Source organism: Medicago truncatula, chromosome 1 (assembly GCF_003473485.1).
Source record: "Medicago truncatula cultivar Jemalong A17 chromosome 1, MtrunA17r5.0-ANR, whole genome shotgun sequence".
Classification (NCBI taxonomy): domain Eukaryota; kingdom Viridiplantae; phylum Streptophyta; class Magnoliopsida; order Fabales; family Fabaceae; genus Medicago; species Medicago truncatula.
The window spans coordinates 45,762,784-45,784,058 of record NC_053042.1 but is presented as its reverse complement, the minus strand read 5'-3'; the positions used below and the strand labels follow the sequence as shown (position 1 = coordinate 45,784,058).

At 34.3% G+C, this 21,275-nt stretch overlaps 2 protein-coding genes across 4 annotated transcripts; both read left to right on the top strand.

Moving 5' to 3' along the window:
- Window positions 1-6,039: 6,039 nt before the first annotated feature.
- LOC11409116 (protein decapping 5) lies at window positions 6,040-12,933 on the top strand. The gene is made up of 8 exons (XM_003591794.4): window positions 6,040-6,346; window positions 8,117-8,217; window positions 8,580-8,651; window positions 8,728-9,816; window positions 11,285-11,356; window positions 11,782-11,967; window positions 12,070-12,180; window positions 12,276-12,933. The coding sequence occupies exons 1-8, from the start codon at window positions 6,199-6,201 to the stop codon at window positions 12,438-12,440; spliced, it is 1,944 nt and encodes a 647-aa protein (XP_003591842.1). The 5' UTR covers window positions 6,040-6,198; the 3' UTR covers window positions 12,441-12,933.
- Window positions 12,934-14,371: 1,438 nt separating this feature from the next.
- Window positions 14,372-19,883, top strand: LOC11411784 (protein CHUP1, chloroplastic). Of its 3 annotated transcripts, XM_024785115.2 has the most exons (10): window positions 14,372-15,017; window positions 15,121-15,215; window positions 15,549-15,848; window positions 15,936-16,328; window positions 16,627-17,940; window positions 18,035-18,166; window positions 18,313-18,494; window positions 18,802-18,913; window positions 18,990-19,133; window positions 19,639-19,883. In XM_024785115.2, exons 1-10 carry the CDS (start codon window positions 14,933-14,935, stop codon window positions 19,756-19,758), a joined length of 2,877 nt encoding a protein of 958 aa, XP_024640883.1. In that variant the 5' UTR covers window positions 14,372-14,932; the 3' UTR covers window positions 19,759-19,883. The 3 variants fall into 3 exon arrangements, with proteins under 3 accessions (XP_024640883.1, XP_024640878.1, XP_024640881.1); XM_024785110.2 differs by having other exon boundaries at window positions 14,375-15,017; window positions 15,549-16,328; XM_024785113.2 differs by having other exon boundaries at window positions 14,377-15,014; window positions 15,549-16,328.
- Window positions 19,884-21,275: the final 1,392 nt, after the last annotated feature.

Here is a 21,275-nt window from a genome sequence, read left to right as displayed (position 1 = left end):
AAAAAAAAAAAAAACTCATTGTTATTGGATGAGAAATCTTTTTAATCCTTAAGTATTTAGGACACAAATCGTATAATTTGGTCATTATAAAACTCATTGTTATAAGTGAAAAAATAAAGAAAAAAAATCATTTATAAATGTTCAACTAGACTTAACATAAGCTCTCAAAAAAAAAACTAGACTTAACATAACTTAGTCTTTGGATTTTTTAGAACGTAAGTTGTAACAACATCATAGTGTTAAAACTCATTATTTTTAGCGATAATTAAGCAAGAATAAACTTGTACAGATTATTTGATTGTATTATGAAATGATATACACATGGCCAATTGTACTCATGTCGTTCGGTAAATTAAACTCCATGATTGTATTATTTGATTGGGTACCAATTGTACTCATGGCCATCTTATATAAATACACATAATTTTTTTGCTGCTAAGTAAATTAAACTCCAGGATTAAAGAGAATTTGTTTGTTATGGCTGCTCATAATTTTTTTGTGTCGACTCTTTTCATGGCTTGTGAGCATTTGTTGTTTGTTATGGCTGCTGAGAAAATTAAACTCCAGTAAATTAAACTTCAGTTAATCGAATGCATCACCGTTTTGTTTGTTATGCTCACAATTTTGATGGAAGGAATAGCTCTTAATTGGCCATTGAATTGTTTGTTTGTTATACTCACAAAGTCATTGTTATGTTTTATAGGACGAAGAATTTTTTTCCCGTGATTTCTAGAAACAAAGCTAGTTCTTCGGCTAATCAAGAACCATTGAATACTCTCCTTCAAAAAAAGAACCATTGAATACTCAACATCCAAGTGAACCACGACATGAAGTTATACCCAACTCGACCAATGATGGTATTAAAGTTGTTGATTACAAATTGTTGGAAACAGGCCCTGGACTTAGGCCTCCAATTTCATGTTATCATCCTAACATAGTTTGCATTATTGTTTCTTTGAAATTTTGACCTCGTATGAACCAGAAGTCTAGATTCATCCATGCACTGGGCCAATAATTCCAACTTATAACCGACCAAAGAAAACCACCAATTCAATTCATTTGCCCAACTCAGTTATCCGAGAGAACTGACCTGATGTGTTTTGGACCATCCAGTTCAAACGGGTTGGGTCGGTTATTGTTATTTTTGTCCAGCCCTAAAAACCATCTAATCTTCTATTAGGATTACTTGACCTTAGATGAACACAAGGAAGACTAGGAACAAAACCCCACATTCAACCAACCTCTAAACAAATCCACCACATGAATTATCAGTGTCAACACATAAGAAGTTAATAATCTCACTCATAAGGGAACATGTGTGATCAAAATATTTTCCTAAAAAATCACTTTCAAGAAGTGAATTTCAACATATCCACCAGTTGGAACACATATGTCTCTTGCCTCAAAAATATGCGAGCTACATGATCTTCATTCTTCACAAGAACCACAGATATTATAAGGTGTTAACACCTTTCATACTCATAATCGTCTCTCGACCTAAAAAAACATAGTAATTTCTGGAATTATCCCAAATTCAGGTTCTTGAAATATTTTAATTTGATTTCAAATTAATTTTTATCATCGTTAAAAAAAAAATCACCTTTGAATATTTTCTTGGATAGAAACTGGATTGGATATTTATTACTCGTTTATTATTATCATCAATTATTTCGTTGAAATCATGTATATTGATAGATCAACAAATCGATTAATTGGTAACAACTTTATGAAGTATAATCGAGAGAGAAATTATTTATATGTCACTACTTCATGTCTCGTGTAACTAAAATTACTTCTGTGAGCATTTTGATTATGTGATGCTCACTTTGATCTTTATCAATTGCTCTCATAGAGCAACTAATTCAAACAGATAACAAAGAGCACATTCTGACCAGACCAAGCTAGAAAGGCTTCACGGCATTGCTTTCATGAACACGTACGTACCCAAGAAATTATGGATGATAATTAGAATGGGTAGCATTGAATGTCAGCATGAATATGAATTTTGTGCATTACTAGTAAATGTGTATGAAAGTCATGGAAAGGATCAAGGTCATGTCTCTCAAATAAGTGTATACCTGGTAAGCCAAATAAGACCAACCCCACGAGATAACGACTTGTTTTGAATTTTGTTGACCCTATATCGATAAAAGAAAAAATAATGTCTTGTCGTTATGTCCTATGATGGCAAAGAGCATTTGTTATATTAAAGGTTTCATTCAAGCTGGGTTGAGAAAAATAAAATAAAATAGGTGATTGTGAATAAAAAGAAATGATTTGAAAAGTTAGCTTGCCAATACAAAAAAATATACAAATTAAGAAAAGAAAAAGAAGAGTGGAAAAGTTGTCAAGCATTATTCGATTAGAAAATCATCAAAGAATGAAAATGTTTAATGGAAGAAAAAAAAGAGTGATGGTTGTAAATAGCTAATATATAGAATGCTCTCTTATTTTTAGGTTATTTTGAATCCAAGAAAAACAATGAATTTTTATTCTTAGGCCATGTTATAACCATGAAAAAAGACTATAATGATCTACGACTAGATGCATGTTTGATTACGTTTCTTATATTTATTTGCAAACAAATTTGATGTATATGGATTTCTTGAATTGAGAGAAACACCACCCGCTCGAGCGTATATAGTTGAGAGGATCATGATTTCGAATTAACTAACTCATGATTTAAAAATTTGAAATCTTACTTTGAATAATTAGTTAATTCACCTTCATGCTCTGATACATGTTTACCCATAGAATTTGATTTTGAATTTGCATTTTCATGTATCATTCAAAAATTCATTTTTTAGAATTTTAAAAAAATACGACTTCACTTCACATTTGGGCATTCTTTCACTTTGAGAGAAAACTAAGAAAGATACAAAGGAGTTGCAGAAAGGCTTTCAAGTCAACGTGGGTCATTAGGGGATTATCGATCAAGTCATTTGATGCAATATCTTATTATTTTAATCTTTGTATTGTAAGTTGTCGTACCAGTGTGTAAAAAAAAATCATTTAGGCTTAAATTAAGCATAGTTAGTTTAGATTCGAATGCAAATACTTGGTCTTCCTAATTATATATAGATTATATTTCATTATATCGATGTTTCAGTTCTCGTACTTAATGTTTTTATGACGTTCAATCCAAAATTAATCTTTTGATTTAGAGGATGTTGGACATAGAATTTTTATCTAAGGGACATGGAATATAAGAATTTATAGATGCTAGTTGTGAGACATCGGTCTAGGTTTACAATCACACATACTATAAGAACGCAATGATATTTTATTAGCTAACTTAGCAAGATATATAATGTCAGAGAAAAAATAAATCTTCAATTATCTGCGAGACATCGAGATGTATGAAGAGTGATAGATAGAGGTATAATTGAAGCACGAGTATATAATTGATCAAGGAAAGACATTAGAGGATTAACGAGCAAAACTTGATCCTAACAAAGTTTTCTCATTTGAAAGTTTCAACAAATTTTACTCTTTCTCTTATCAATGGGCTAAATGAGAAATTTTCAACGCACTTGTACACGAGGAAATTTGCTTCCACACCTTGCCTAACACCTATCATAATTGAGAATTTTTTCAATGCTCTCTCTTCTAAAGAATACGTATTTTAGAGTAGGTATACAATGTCAGATAAAATCTTTAAACTTTGAAGGTAAACAAATGTATCGTAAAGTATATGTTCACATAAAAAATAAAGTAGTCAAATCATATATTTTCCACTAAGCTGAAGTTGAATGATTTGGTTATTATCTAACATAATCAATCAACACTTTATGTTAACACTTTAGGGAAGTATTTGACTACCAATTAGTCAATTACGTCACAATCAACTAACGTTGGGATCAATCGAACCCTCGGTTGACTAAATCCGTAGTTTTAAAAATGAGTTCGGTTGTCAACTTGGTAAGGGTGCTAAATCATTGTGTTATGGGACGAACCATTGGATCACTCGTCCAATAACTTGATTAGATAATTCGGTTTATGTATAAATTTTCTATAGGTATTAAACCAAATTAAATTGAATGACTTGGTCAATAAAATTAGAAATTTTCTAATTTTCTTACAAACTCTCATTTTTTTACTTATATTTTTCCCAATTCGTTTCATCAATTTTCCTTTTCCTATTACATTGCCTTTTAAAAATTATCCTACTTTCACATATATCTAATAAATAAATGTCATGAATTAGGTAAGACATGACATATTTATTGATATATAAATATAAATGATTAAAAAGATAAAATTGGGCCACAAATTTACAATATCAAGTTAAGAGAAAAAGAAAAACACATGCCTAAGCCCATTGTCTCCTCCAATGTATAACCCTAATTGTAAATTACCATGTCTCTTGAACGTTTATGGTCGTCACCGCTGAATTTTTATCGTCTCTCTTCTTATTTTTCAACTCAATCAAGGCATATTCCTTGTTGCTTTGTCTTCAATCATGTCTTTACTCTCACTCCCTTGCTTGTGATTGTGAGAGGCCTCCACGACGACAACAATATATCTTTCTTGAGACAATGCCATAAGAGAGGACATCGAGTGACCAAATAAGATGCATACACATTTTTTAATAAATGAACATGCTTGATCAGGTTCGGGTTGAAGGAAACTGACGATTTTGCGGTTCATCCAAAAAACTAGTTGAGTCATCCGGGTCATGTCAGGTCAAATGCACAACCGATCCAACTAGTTATTTGAACCGTTTATATCACTGGTTCATAGTCGACTGTTTCGACCGACCGATTCAATATAGTTTATAAACTTTGACTAAACCAATCCTCGAATGACGACTAAACATGGCTACCAGGTCCACTAAGACATGGAGTTTGTTATCAGGTCTCATAAAGGTCTTTGTAATGTTTAATGAGAGTCTAAGAGGCTACAACATAGATAAAATCAAGATCAAAAGTTATACAACAACTTTTCTACAAGGTGGTTTTGGACAATAACTCAGTATATGGGGTAGTTAGTTAGTGATGTTAACCATGACTTTACATTACATTATATGGTAAATAATAGGCAAAAAATAAATGACTTAATGTAAAGATTATTCAAGACACGCACTAAACAGACAAATCTTTACATATATTTTTGTATTTTCTTTATCGATTTCCTTTACCTAATTTTTTATATCTTTTTAGGTAGTAGTTCACCCTTCTACACTAGATGCTATCTTTTTGGTAGTTTATGAACTTGCAACTAAGAAACAAAAGTCCCCTTCTTAGCATAATCGCTTGATATAAAAATGAGATTATTATCTCAAATGCAAAATCAGCCTTCATGCCATCTTATCAGTTGAGGAATTCATAAATCAACCAAGTTATCATAACCTCGACTGATCACACATCCATTGGATTTTGCACGAAGAAGACAATATCATTAACAAATCATCATTTCAGTTCATTATATGTCTTTTAAAGATCAATCTGACAGTCATCCCCATTGAATGACAGATTTCTCAAGCCTTAATCATGACATCCACTCTTTACCACTTAGAAACAAAACTACTTTGACACATGACAATCAACTTCTCTGCGAAGCCACACAGACGTTGAACAATTACTATAGATACGATCTTGTAAGTAACATTACACAAACAAATAAGACACAATCCTTCATGCAAGACGCTACATCGTTCTCGCAGATAAGCGTAATCAAAGTACCATTGATTTCCATTATCTTGTGAGATTCTCCTAACCCTTCCAACATCTTGCACACATCTTCACCAACGGCATATTAAAATAAAAATCCGATACATGATAATTTATTTAGTTTTTATAAAAACATTATCAATTAAAACAAGTTTCTTATCAGAAAATGTTATTTTGCTATGGTGTAAAACTTTTTTACACACGCATCAAATCTAATGACCTCATAATGTAAATTTATAGGATTACAAATATTAATTTCACATGGTTTGATGCCATGAAATATAAAAATTAATCTCTTTATTTATTTTTTGGGTGAACTTTATATTATAATGTTATAATATATATAGATATTTGTTTTTATCAGACAATCAGACACACACTCACTCATCTTCGAGTCTATCCCTCTCTCTCTCTCTCTCTCTCTCTCTCTCAAGAACCGCTTGAACCCTAACGTGTGTGTAAGCTATTTTGAAAGTCATACACACATACACAGACAGTGTATGGTTTCAAATCTTCATAGGTTATTATGGCTTCGGACACAGCTTCTCGTTCGAGTTCCGCGGCCGATTCATACATTGGTTGCTTGATTAGTTTGACATCAAAAAGTGAGATCAGATACGAGGGTGTTCTCTACAACATCAACACCGATGAATCCAGTATTGGTCTCAAAAACGGTACTTTCCTTTGTTTCTCTTAGATCTTTCATATTAAGATAAAAGTTTGTTTTTTATTCGGTTTTCTTTGTTGGTATTTTGATCTTGGGTTTAGATTGATCTGAATTTGCTGTTTGGTTTGATTTTCTGTTGATTTGATGAAATGGGTCTGTTTAGATTTGGCTTAAAGTTGGATTTGAGTATGTGTTATGATGATTATGTTTCTGAATTGTGCTGGTTTTATTGATGCATGTGAATGTGATTTTTTAACTGTATAATGTTTAACTAGGGTTTTGTTTGGTTTTGACTTATGAGAATGTGAATTTTGTTGATTGTTTATATGTTTATTGAGATGGGCAGGGGTGGGGAATTGTTGTTTTGATGAGGGAAGAAATTGATTGCTATGGAATTTTCGCTGTGTTGTGGTTTTCTGTTTAAAAGTCGCTAAGGGTATCGGAAAATTTTCAGTTTTGCGGTGAGGTTTTTATCTTGCTGCATATATGTTGTATTGAATGCAAATTTGATTAAAGCATGGTTTCTGCAATTTTCGGCGTGGTTTACGTGCTTTGGAAGCAATTTGATTATCTGTTTGGGTTTTAGGTTTTGAATTGTTATGATTTTTTCTTTATGGATGATGGTTTTTGAGCGTGGGTCATTATTCTATTGTTGCGTGGTTGTCACGGTTTGTTTGTTCTGTTCGGAGGATGACCGTTATTGTATCATTTATGGTTTTGCTGCTTTATGACCTAGCTGTTACAGGTTCACTCATGGTAATAGTCTCTCGAACATTGCTAGTGGGGGTAAGGATGTTAAAATTTGACTGTTCCGAAATCCCCACAAGGATGTAATACTGGGCCCCTTTGTGCCATTAAACCCCATGTTAAATGTGTTTTTGTCGCGATCGCTTCGTCCAAAAAAGTTTTACAGTTCTTTTTGATGGTATGAACCTAACGGTATTATGGAAAGGATTTCGTTATTTATTAAAGAATGGTAACGTCACGGTTTTTTTACCTTCATGGATAATTAATCATCGGGAAAGAATAAGAATTGCCATACTTATTTCTATAAAAACGCGGCATCCGTATATTTGAGAACACAAAAGGAAACAGCTTATATATATATATTTTTTTTTTCTTTTTCTAAAAGAGTTCCCTGTGTATAAGTTTCCCGCAATTGTGGGGTCCAAGGGTGGTAAGATGTACCCCACATTTTCCCTGTCAGCAGAGAGACTATATGCATGATTGGAGCACGTGACAAACAGGTCGAAAGTAGGGTTTTTTTCGTGACTGAATAAAACTGACCAAATGCTTCGGAAGTGAATCGGTCTGCTTGGTTTTCTTTGCATGAATTTCGGCGCCTTCAATTTGTTTTTGGTTTTCATTTATCATTCCGATACTCAATCAAACTCAATTTTTGATGGTGATCTATGCTTGTTGTTCTTCATATGGAATTCTGCAGGCCAATTTATTGTTTCTGTCAGGATTTATAGGCTAGTTTTTGTTAACTGGACAATAAAACTGTGAAGTTAGGTTTTTCTCGAAAAATACGAGGCTTGGTAAAAAGTTGATCAATTCAAACTGAATCCACGGAGATCTGTTCAGTTCTTTGATGGTTTGTTTGATTCGTCAAGTTTTCTGTCAAATCTAAACTAGGCCATACGACAAACACCTCTACTTTCTGCAATTATATTATTTCCATAATTTTATGTTACTATACAACTTGTTTCAATGTCTTTTGGTTGCAAGTTGGTTTAGTCGCGTGACTTTTTTTTTTTGTGTGGTTGTGGTGCAGTGCGCTCTTTCGGAACTGAAGGAAGGAAAAAGGACGGTCCACAAATTCTGCCAGGTGACAAGGTCTATGAGTATATACTGTTCCGTGGGACGGACATCAAGGTAGGATATGCAGAACTTATGCAAGCACCTTTTCATAATAGCTACTGATCACTTACGAAAGAATGGCATTAATTTCTTTGTGATGTTTTATATGGGGATTGCTTCATCCTTGAAGCATTGTAATATTTGGTCATTTATGCAGATTTTATGGCATTTATTTTATCTTAATCCTTTTGTAGAACGTTCCTTGCACTTGCTTGCAAACGATAAATGCTAACAGTAGATAGATTAACAGGCAGACGGAAGCGAATCCAGCTTTTTACTCATGGATATTGTTATTATATGACACAAGATGTATTAAATATATGTGCCATTCATACAAATCCGATAAGCTGAGACATCTTTTATAATTCTTTCTGCAGGATTTACAGGTGAAATCTTCTCCACCTGTTCAGCCTGCTGTACCTACAAATACCGATCCAGCTATTATTCAGGTTGATGAGTGCCCTTTTGAGTACAAAATTTGCATCAAATTATATCGATATCCTAATTTTTGGAATTGCCTTGCAGTCTCAGTATCCTCGCTTAGCCACAACATCTACAAGTTTACCAGCTGTAAGTGGATCTTTGACTGATGCTAGTCCTAATCCTAATACAACACAGCTTGGACACCCAGGGTCAAACTTTCAAGGGCCTTTGTATCAACCTGGAGGAAATGTAGTGTCATGGGGAGCTTCTTCGCCTGCTCCAAATGCAAATGGTGGTGGGCTTGCTATGCCAATGTATTGGCAAGGATATTATGGTGCCCCAAATGGGCTTCCTCAGTTACACCAGCAATCTTTGTTTCGACCTCCACCTGGCTTATCCATGCCTTCATCTATGCAGCAGCCAATGCCGTCATCTTTGCAGCAGCCACTGCCATCGTCTATGCAGCAGCCGATGCCATCATCTATGCAGCAGCCGATGCCTTCATCTATGCAGCAGCCGATGCCTTCATCTATGCAGCAGCCGATGCTTTCATCTATGCAGCAGCCATTGCAGTTTCCCAGTTTTAGTTCCTCATTACCAACTGGACCTTCAAATTTTCCAGAATTCCCATCAGCTTTCCTACCTGTGGGTACTAGTTCCCCTAACATAACATCTACTTCTGCACCTCCATTGAATCTTTCAACAACAATTTTACCTCCGGCACCTTCAGCTACACTAGCTCCTGAAACTTTTCAAGCATCAGTTTCAAACAAGGCACCTACTGTGTCACTTCCTGCTGCCACACTAGGTGCTAACTTGCCATCGCTAGCTCCTTTTACCAGCGGTGGTTCTGATATAAATGCTGCAGTACCATTGGCCAATAAACCTAATGCAATTTCAGGTTCAAGTTTGTCATACCAAACTGTACCCCAGCAGATGACTCCTTCAATTGTTGGCTCTTCAAATTCTGTCCGCACAGAACCACCAGTCCCTTCTCTGGTAACCCCAGCTCAATTATTGCAGTCTGGACAAACTGTAGCAGCTTCCTCCAAGCCTTCACAAACACCACATAAGGATGTTGAAGTGGTTCAGGTATCATCAACATCGGCTCCAGAGCCGTCTGTGCCTGTCGCTGCTGAATCTCAGCCACCAATACTTCCATTGCCAGCGACTTCTCGGCCAATTCACAGGGTATTCTTCTCTTGCTCTCTTTTTATCCATGCACAGACACTTGCCCAGATTTTGGTTTCATATGACTTGTAGGTTTATAACTTTATATATGACCAGCCCAATGGAGACTGGACTTTTGTAAATAGGACGGATTATATATGTCTATTAGATTAGTCTAACCCATCACCCTGAGGCTATGTTTGGATTGGTGATATGTGATGGAATGGAACGGAATGGAGTGGTACATAATTATATTCCATTGTTTGGATTTGCAAAAAGTGAATGGAGTGGGATGGAATACAATGGAACTCATTCCATCCAATACCACCCAAACCTTCAATTTTTCATTCCCTCCAAATTGGGGTGTATCCAATGGAATAGAGTACCGTAACAAAAATATTACATTTTTACCCCTGTTTTTATTTTATCTGTAACATGTTCCTCCAACTACTGTTCTTACGTTTTTTTCTTCTCCCGTTTAATTTTTTCATTGCTGTCATGTTTTCCTCTTAATTCCTCATGTGCATGCTTATTATTTCTTGCTCTGGTATATATTTTTTTCTCTATGATTACCTTTAAAAAAAAAAGAACTTTGCTACGTTGATTTTTTTTTTTTTTTAAGAAACTTTGCTACGTTGATGTATGACTATATATTCTTCAATTTTATTTTTGCTATTTTACCAATAATACCTAGTATACAAACTGATGAGTTATAATGAGTTTTAAAGTTTCAACATGCGTGTATATTCCTAGATTTGTTATAGAGTTCTGAAGAAATGCAGTTTGTTAAACATATGGATGGCATGTCTAAATCAAATTAGGATGCTAAACTCTTGTTTAAATGTTTTAACGGTTGAAGGCAATAAAATTTTAGTAGTAATATCTTTATAATAATAGTATTTTTTAAATAAGGGTAAAAGTGGAATAAAAATTTATAACTTGTTCCGTTCCGTTCACTTCACAAACAATGGAATGGAAACATGATTTTGTCACATCATAACATATCCAAACAATGGAATGGAATCTTTGTTCCATTCCATTCCGCTCCGCTCCACTCCATTCCATTCCATTCCGCTCCATTCCGTTATGTTCCGTCAATCCAAACAGAGCCTGAGGCTACTATGGGCAGGTGCTCACTGTCCATCCTGTAAGCTACACTCTGTCTATTAGATAGCCTGCATGTACTTTTCTGAGTTTTCTCTGTTCATTTACTATTTGTTCATTCTTTTGGAGAGATTCTGAAGTAAGATATGGTCTCTTATTGGTCTATAGTTTAATCGGTCAATTGCCATATATTATCCATGACTTGTGATAATCAATGAACCATTGAGCTTCCATTTGCTTGTTTACATTTAGATAAGTTTAGCCATGTATACTACTCATACATATTACTGCAAGCATGTGCATTTTATCATGTTAGATTTTCTATTTAAAATCTTGTCTTTTGATTCTGGACCCCTGACCTGACATTTGGTTGCACTTTCTCCAGCCCGGTGGAGCTTCTAACCAAACTCATCATGGCTATGGTTATAGGGGGCGTGGAAGAGGCAGAGGAATTGGGGTAATGCTCTATTTACTACTTTATTTTAGATGAAGCAGGAAAATTTTAGTTTCTCTCAAGTATGGAAGCTAAGAAATTGTTAGAAAATTTGTGAAATTTTAAAGTTAAAGTTGGGACTAGAGAGTATTTGTGTGTGTGTGTGTGGGGGGGGGGGGGGGGGGGTATGGGTGTTATAAGGCTTGTTTGTTGTTTTTGAATTTGCCAATCTTATACTTACTATTGTGTCAAAAAAATGAAATTTGCTGAGTATTTCTTGTTTTGTTGTTTTTATTGGGTTAGCAATTCAGATAAGATAAAAACTGAAAAGAAAATGCAGGATGTTTTTTTTGTCACAAATTTGATATTTTTTAAAATCGATAATTAAGATTGTGATGTGAGTTGTGGCAATCCAGTTTAGGCCTTATAATTGAATTAATGTTTTGCAGGGTTTCCGCCCAGCTGAAAGGTTCACTGAGGACTTTGACTTCACGGCAATGAATGAGAAGTTCAAAAAGGATGAAGTATGGGGTCACCTAGGTAAAAGCAACAAGAAAGATGGGGAAGAAAATGCCAGTGATGAAGATGGCGGTCAAGATGAAGACAATGGTGATGTATCAAACTTGGAGGTTAAGGTAATATTTTTACCGTCTTCTCTGTAACTCATTGCAGTCAGTTGTTAATGTAAATGTACTTATGTTGTCACAATATATGACTGTTTTTCATGGTCTCCACAGCCTGTTTATAACAAGGATGATTTCTTTGACTCACTCTCCTGCAACTCGCTCAATCATGATCCACAAAATGGAAGGGTTAGATATTCGGAACAAATCAAGATGGATACTGAGGTAATGTGTTATCACCACTGTGGGCTGACCTCTTTATTGTAGGGGAGGTGGAAGAGGGATAATGTTTATAATTCACATACTATTTTATGGTGCAGACATTTGGTGATTTTTCAAGGCATCGTGGTGGCTGGGGTGGCCGTGGTCCGTGGCGCGGTGGTGGTGGTGGACGTGCCCGTGGTGGTTATTATGGAAGGGGGTATGGTGGCTATGGCGGAAGAGGAAGAGGAGGGGGACGTGGCATGCCAGGTGGCCGTTATTAGATGGAGGCTGCAATGCTAAGTTGTGGTGGTAGGGAGGTAAGGAACAAAAGCCAAGCCACCCACTTAAAGCAGCTTTGTTGAGGCTATGCTTCAATGTTGTGATTTCTGTTGTTCTGTTTGGTCATAAGTTGGACAGTTTTTCTGGTCATTTTGAGTCGTTGACACCTTATTACCCAAAAGAACCTGGTTTAGTTTGGTTTGGTTTGGTGGAAAGATGTTTCTCTACCATTTTCTATATTCATACATCTGGAATGCACAAATTCTAGACAAGTTTCTTGCGGTATATTGTTCGTGTATGTAAGCAATCAGCAAGTTCTGGAATGCACACATTCTAGACAAGTTTCTTGCGCTATATTGCTTATGTATGTAAGCAATCAGCAAGTTTTCCATTTGTGACAGGTCGAATTGTTTTGCATTGTTGTAAATGCATGTGACAGGTTATTTCAAGACTAAATTATACTTTTGAACCTTATTATTTGGTCTATTGTTGTTCCTGATTGGTCTATTTTTCATTTCATAGCTTGCTTAGAAATCGAATTTGATTTGATTGTTTGAAAATGATCCTTCACTTTACAAAAGTTATGCCATGGTCATGTTTTATTTTAAAATGATTCCTTATTTTATCAAAGTTATTCTGGACCACATTCAAATTCGAAAGGACCACAATGGTATGATATTCCACAAATATTACCAGACTTAATAAATTAAAAATGCTTTTATTTTTATGAAGTATTGGGTAGCCAAACATCTATTTTGAGAAAACTGTGTTAAATATTTTTCAATGGCTATAATAAGTATAAACATGAGAACCTTTCCTCTCTATTTTTTCTACAAAGGTAAGTTTTGTATCTATGCTACTATTACACATGACTAGTAGTTGGTGATTTATCTAAATAATAAGGAACATGGATGATAAAATATTTATTTAACAATGACAAATGCATTTTATACAACACAATGTCTCCTATACTGTGTCGAAATTTTATATAGTGAATTTGAATTGAGTGATATGATTGTTATCAAGTTCAAATTCCGATAAGAATTTTCGTATGTGGAAAAGGCAAGAAAAGAATTATTCGCCAAACTTTTGTGTTTTTGTCTTTTTCTTTAGATGAAAGGACAAGAATGAAAAAAGAGCTTATTTTGGGTTTGTCTGTAGTTTGCATTGTTAGTTTGTTACCGGTTCCACTTTTCTCTAAGCACACACTATGACGAGCATGTTCCAGTTCTAGAGGAATGCCAAAAATACTAACATGTGATGTAATATATAATTGATCATGAACAGAGAAAAAATAAAAACCTCTTGAGCTGTGTTTCCATGCCAAGTTGCCAACAGCTCATATTGATCCATCCACAACGTAGAACGATAGTAAAGGTTACATGTGACACAAATAATAGATAAAAAATATTTGATTATTTTTGGTCAAGAAACCATCAATTCTTTAATCATTAAAAAAAATTAAATTATATAAGAGAAATTATAGAAAATTCATAAAATATAAGAGAGCTGTAGAATCAAGTAAATTATTTTTTGTAAGCATGCAAGGTAAGCCTCATCACATTTACTCTTTCGTTTTCTTTCTAAAATCTATATTTCATATAATTGAAGTGGTGAAAGAAGCATATAAATAAAAATAATCAAAACATTATATTCTTTGGGAGATTGTAAACAATAACAACAACGACAAGATGGGTTAATTTTTTTATTTAAAAAAAAGTTTGGTTGATTTTTAAACCTAAAAAAATAAATAACCTCAATATTATTAGGAGGACGAAAAGACAAAGGCATCAAAATAAAATGATGGAGAATAAAAATAAAATGATTAAAGCATATTCTGGTCATTTACAATTTCCGTGCGATCCAATTCACTCCCGACAAAAAATTAGTCCATCTGTTACAATAAATCAAAAACTAAATTTAAACCGTTATAAAAATGTAGAAAATAATTTTAAGTATTTTTTATATAGTCGCAGATTAATTGTGAAGGACCAACAACAATAAAACAAACGAGGAAACAAACCTGTCTTTGTTCTTTTCCTAATAAAAGAAACATGTCTTTGTTTTATTCTAGTTTTACTATAGAAGGTTATTTTCAAATTTCAATCAACGTTGTTCCTTTGTTGTATTTAAGGGTAACTCTAAATTCTCCCACTTCTCTCACCAGATCTTCTTCTAAACATATTAATATTAGTCCAAACCCATTTGTGATTTTTTTGTCATTAATTGTTATGTGTCTCTTTGGTATCAAACTTGTGTCTGTGACTATGAACATGTTTTCAGTTTCTCACTGAAAGGTGGTGAAGTTGAAAATTTAGTAGTATTTTCCTATGAATTCTGCATGTAAATGAAATTTAAAAATCTGGATTTTTCCTTAACAATTATGTGGGTCACTGTGGTTTCATTTTCAAAGCACCAATGGTTTGAACAATCAGTTATGGAGGTTAGTTTAGGAAATGGGATTAGTTAGGATTTTGATTTGGCTTATAGTTTCATGATAGTTAGGTTAGGATTCCTTATAGCTGCTTCAGTTGCAGCCTATACATTCCAGCAGAATGTGAAAGGATCAAAATCAGGTAGTTGTGCTAATTTACCAGTTTTGAAAAAAATTCTCTACTTGTTTCTTATTTTATGGCTAATCTTATATAATTAAATTGACCCTTTATGTTCATCTTCATTAAGAACATGATCAACCAAGGATTAGGAGGAAAAATCAAGATGAGGTAACGAAACAGAAGCAGTCCACTTGTTCTACTAATGGTCTCAACCAGAATGAGGTAAAGTATAATTAGATAATAGACAAACGACCCAATTTAGCCCTTCACAAAAATTAATAATCAAATTAGTCCCTGCATTTGCACACGGAGGACTAGTTAGCCATCTGTTTGATGATCAGTCAGAGACTAATTTATCTCCTATATGGAAATGTTACGGACTAATTTGGGAATTGTTTTTTTTCCTAAATTGGCCGCGAACAAATTGTGAGGGACCAAAGGTCTTTATTCTAGTTAACATTATCAATTTTTTTATTTTATTTTGTTTTGTATTTATGGTAATGAATTATGATGATTTCTCTTGTATTTTTGCAATATGTTTCGACGTTGTTGTAGAGGGAAGAAGAAGAGCTAGAAGAGGAGGTTAAGTTAATGGGCAGCATAATGAATCTAGCTAATGATTTTGACGATGAAATTCTATCTGAATTTGAAAGCCTTCTATCTGAGCAGACTGACTTTCCGTTACTTTCTGAAAAGACCGACGATTCCAAGAAACACGGAGGTAACGAAACTGAAATGGCAAAAAATGGTAGTGATAGTGAAATAGAATGGTTGCGGAACGTAGTCGAGGAACTGGAGGAGAGGGAGATGAAACTTCAAAGTGAATTGCTTGAGTATTATAGTTTGAAGGAGCAGGTACCAGTTATTGAGGAGTTTCAAAGGCAGTTGAGAATCAAATCTGTAGAAATCGATATGCTTCATATGACGATTAAGTCCTTGCAGGAAGAAAACAATAAACTTCAAGAAGAGCTCATACATGAAGCTTCAGCCAAGAGAGAACTCGAGGTTGCCAGAAACAAGATCAAGGAACTGCAAAGGCAGATAAAAATCATTGCTAACCAGACAAAAGGCCAGTTGTTGTTGCTTAAACAAAAAGTTTCTGGTCTACAAGCAAAAGAGGAAGAGGTTGTGAAAAAAGATGCTGAGATTGAAAATAACTTGAAAACTGTGAATGATTTTGAGATTGAAAAGAAGTTGAAAACAGTGAATGATTTAGAGATTGAAGCTGTGGGGCTTAAGAGAAGAAACAAAGAACTTCAACACGAGAAGCGAGAATTAACTGTTAAACTTAATGCTGCTGAGTCTAGAATTACAGAACTCTCCAGTGTTACAGAGGTGAGAGTCCAATTGTAGATACATCTTTCCTGCAATAAGTTGAACAGACACGGGAAACCAATATTTAAGATCTGCTAATATTTTGATAAAATAAAAATTTGCTCGTAATTGAACCAGTATATGCTTTGAAGTTTTCAGTGACTTAAAATGATTTTGTTTTAAATGATTGCATCACTGAGTCCTCCTTGTTTTTGTACTTCTTTCATGACAGAGACAAATTAATATTTATTAGATTAGTGTCTTCTTTTACATGTAATGAGTGTAGTTTAATTTTAAGATGCATTGCCTTGAATCGCAGAATGAAATGATTGCCGACGCAAAATCCGAGACTGGCAGGTTAAGGCATGCAAATGAAGATCTGCAAAAGCAAGTGGAAGGACTCCAGATGAATAGGTTCAGTGAAGTTGAAGAACTTGTATACCTTCGCTGGGTTAACGCATGCTTGAGATACGAGCTCAGGAATTACAAGGCACCTTCAGGAAAATCATTGGCGCGTGATCTAAACAACAGTTTCAACCCAAAATCACAAGAGAAGGCTAAACAGCTAATGTTAGAATATGCGGGATCAGAGCGCGGGCATGGTGATACAGATATTGAAAGCAACTTCTCCCATGACCACTCTTCACCAGGCAGTGAAGATCTTGACAATGCATATATCAATAGCCCTACTTATAAATATAGTAATCTTAGCAAGAAAACTAGCTTAATCCAAAAGTTGAAGAAATGGAATAAAAACAATGATTCAAGTGCTTTTTCATCACCAGCTAGATCTCTTTCAATAGGTTCTCCTTGCAGGGTGAGTACTAGCTATAGGCCGAGGAATACACTCGAATCCTTGATGCTAAGGAATGCTCATGATGCTGTAGCGATCACTACCTTTGAGCAGAAGGAACACAAACCTACTCATTCTCCTGAAACTCCATTTCTTCCAAGCTTGAGAAAAGTTTCATCAAGTGATGACATCCTGGATTCTGTTTCGGCTTCATTCCAATTGATGTCTAAGTCAGTTGACAGGTCTCTGGATGAAAAATATCCTGCATATAAAGATCTTCATAAATTGGCATTAGCAAGGGAGAAACAACTTAAGGAAAAAGCCGAGAAAGCGAGAGGGGAGAAGTTTGGCGACAATTCAAATCTCAATACGACCAAGGCTGAAGAAGAGAGGTCGACGTCTTTGGATTCAGAACTTACTCAGGTAAATGAGAAGGCATGTGTTTCTGATGGCTTAAATAAACAATCTGAAGATGTTAAGGATTTTGATAATCAAACCATTACCGAGATGAAGCTTTTCAAAATTGAGAAAAGGCCTCCAAGGTTGCCTCGGCCACCACCTAAACCATCTGATGGTGCTCCTGTTTCAAATTCTTTGAATGAAATACCATATGCTCCATCCGTGCCTTCTCCACCTCCACCACCAGGAAGTCTACCAAGAGGAGCAGTAGGTGATGACAAAGTTAAAAGGGCTCCTGAGCTTGTTGAATTTTATCAATCATTGATGAAACGGGAAGCAAAGAAGGACGCCTCATTGCTAACTTCTTCAACAAGTAATGCAGCTGATACCAGAAGCAACGTGATTGCGGAAATTGAGAATAGATCATCATTTCTCTTAGCTGTATGTGTTTAAGATTTTCCTTCTGTTATATTCTTTTTTAAGAATCTTGGCATTTCAGTCATTACGAATATTATATTTTTCTTAATGGATGTAGGTGAAAGCTGATGTAGAAACACAAGGTGATTTTGTCATGTCCTTGGCAACTGAAGTTCGAGCAGCTTCGTTTTCTAAGATTGAAGATGTGGTGGCTTTTGTGAACTGGCTAGATGAGGAACTCTCCTTCCTGGTAAGCTTTTAAATATAATTGCCCCTCCATTATAGAAAAATATGCTTCAAAACTAATTCATTCAGCTTGTAGATTTTGGGAGAAATCACAAAAATTGGTACATTGATTTTTGCATTGTACTAATTTCTTTATTTTCCTTGTATAAGAGTGATGAACGAGCTGTTCTCAAGCACTTTGATTGGCCTGAAGGGAAATCAGATGCACTACGGGAAGCATCTTTTGAATATCAAGATCTGATGAAACTGGAGAAACAAGTCTCCAACTTCACCGATGATCCTAAACTCCCATGCGAAGATGCTTTGCAGAAAATGTACTCATTGCTTGAAAAGTAAGCATCTTTTTTAATGTTATAGTTCTTCGTACCATAAATAGTTGCGTAGGAAGCTGAGATTTGGTGGACATTCTCTTGGATCTCTATCCAGAAAGTCTCTTGCTTGTAAATGAATATAGTTTTTGTCCTGATATCTGCTTTAATGTTTTAGATTCATGCTTTGTAAGTTTCAAATATAGAACATGACATATACTTATGTAGATTAAGTAATCTTGGTGTATGTGTTCCTTACCATTTTCTAGATATAGCATGAAATTTATTTATCCACTAAGTTCTTCAATTTTGTTTTGTTTTTCATTTGTAGATTAGAGCAAAGTGTATACGCACTCTTACGAACAAGAGATTTTGCCATTTCACGGTACAAGGAGTTTGGAGTACCGGTAAATTGGCTATTAGATTCAGGAGTTGTAGGCAAGGTATGCTTCCCAAATTCCTTGTGTTTGATTATATCAAATGGCCATGTAGTAGTTACTGATAACTCCGCCATTGCAGATCAAGCTTTCTTCTGTTCAACTGGCAAACAAGTATATGAAGCGTATTGCATCTGAAATTGATACACTATCTGGACCGGAAAATGAACCGACAAGAGAGTTTTTAATTCTGCAAGGCGTGCGATTTTCTTTTCGCGTTCATCAGGTAATTTTAGTCCTCTTTTTTCACTTGTCTGTGCTGACTATACATAATATTATTTGGTATACTGAGTGAGCTAAGTTGTACAAAATCTCACTTAAATTATAATTCTTCCAAAATATTTGAACTTAATTACAGGACTTCTTCCATAAAGAAGAAATCCTTCAAAAAATTGGTAAAAGGTGAAAAAATAGTTCGCTATGTGCTCACATGAAGCTGTGTCTCTAAACTAAAACGTCTCTTGTGCTTTTATAACGCATCTCATGTTAGTGTCAGTCATTATTTATAGATGTGAGACTATTTCATGCTCAACATGATAACATAACATAGTTATCTAGTAGTTGTAATTGATTATTACCAAGATCATGCTAAAACTTTGCACTGTACCATTTAATCTGCATCATTGTTTATCACTTTAAATACATTCTTAATATTACATTACATTTGTGTTGTGGATAGTTGGAAGTACAAAAACACAATGCATTCAATGATGGTGTGAAACTGTTTTCAGTTTGCAGGAGGCTTTGATACAGAGAGTATGAAGGCGTTTGAAGAACTAAGAAACAACATTCATGTTCAAGCAGGTGAATATAATAATAAACCAGAAATGGCGACAAAGGATGATCAATAAAAATACGAATATAATTCTTTTACTTTTAAAATTATAGTTGTACTTGTTTCTAATATAATATTACCACCTCAACTGTATAGTTCAATTTTCATAAAACATATACAATGACAAAAAGCTTTAGGAAAGTGTGTGACCTCCAGTTCCATTAACACAATACCAGCATGCGTTTTTTTCTTTCCTAAACTCGATGTTTCCATGCACAACTGTGAAAACTAATCTATAAAGAAGTGTGAAACGTGACAAACTCATTCTAAGAGTTTTAGGGTTTCTTTGGGAGTTTAGAAGGACAAGAGAGGCGAGGGCTTTAGAAATATGAAACCGAAAAGTGGAAATAATGATGGACTTTGAGAGTGGAGGGATTATTGAGTTTATTTTTATTCGTAATACAAAACCTCTCTAGAGAAACTCTTCTTTAAACACAACTACAAATGATAAATATTTACACACACTCATATCAAATGCAAAAATTAAAAGAGAATAAAACTATAAATGATGTTAATTGATGTGATTTAATTATTTTTGTTTTAAATTTTTCCATTTGATGTGAGTGTGTCCAAATATTTATCATTTGTGGTTGAGTCCATAGAAGAGTTTCTCACCTCCCTAATTTAAGAGTTTAGATAAATTATTCAAATTTAATAAATAAAATAAATGGAAGCATGTCAATGGACATTGGACACACACCTTTCTCCTACATGGGTATTTAGCACTATACACAAATAACTAATAGTCAATAATGATCAATATAGACCATAGACTCAATAAGTTAGTCGTTGCACCTGCGTATGATATACTTGTTTTACACAAAAAAAAAATATAGATCACATTTTTGTTTTTGGTGTGAGTAGGATACCATTGGTGCATAAAGTTCTCCTTTAAGAGTTCATAAAGTTAAATTCAAACTCATGACCTTTAGTTAAGTTGCAAATGACCCCTTATCATCTCATCCAAATACTCTTCCATTATATAGACCGCGTTCAATCACACTAATTGAAGGAATTTTATCATCAAAATTAAAACAATTATTAGATAAAAAGTGGCAGCATAATATTACAAATTTGCTATCAAATTAAATAAGCAGGGGATTTTTATTTTACTAAAATATTATAATTAACAATTTTAATAATATCAAAATAAGATTAAGATAGGAATATTATTAGTTTATGAGATTAATTGGAATAGACAGACAGTGCAAAACAAGTTTACACTGTCCACCAATTAAACACCTCATCTTAAGTGATAAAAAAAGAAAAATCAAATAAAATCTTTATAATAAATGCATTCAACCTACGTTTCAAAATTTGGCATTTTATTTCCTAGTTTACAATCTGCATCACACATATACATGTCCTTCTCCCAATAAATCAAGTTTTGCAATTGCACTGTTGAGACATTGAATCGCAATATCATGATATTTTTCGGACCGCAAACCTCTTTCAGATAGTTCAAGGGAGTGAGAATGAAGTGCTTGAAGCTTTGTTTCCTCCTTCCTGCAACTCTTCAATTATCAATCTTTT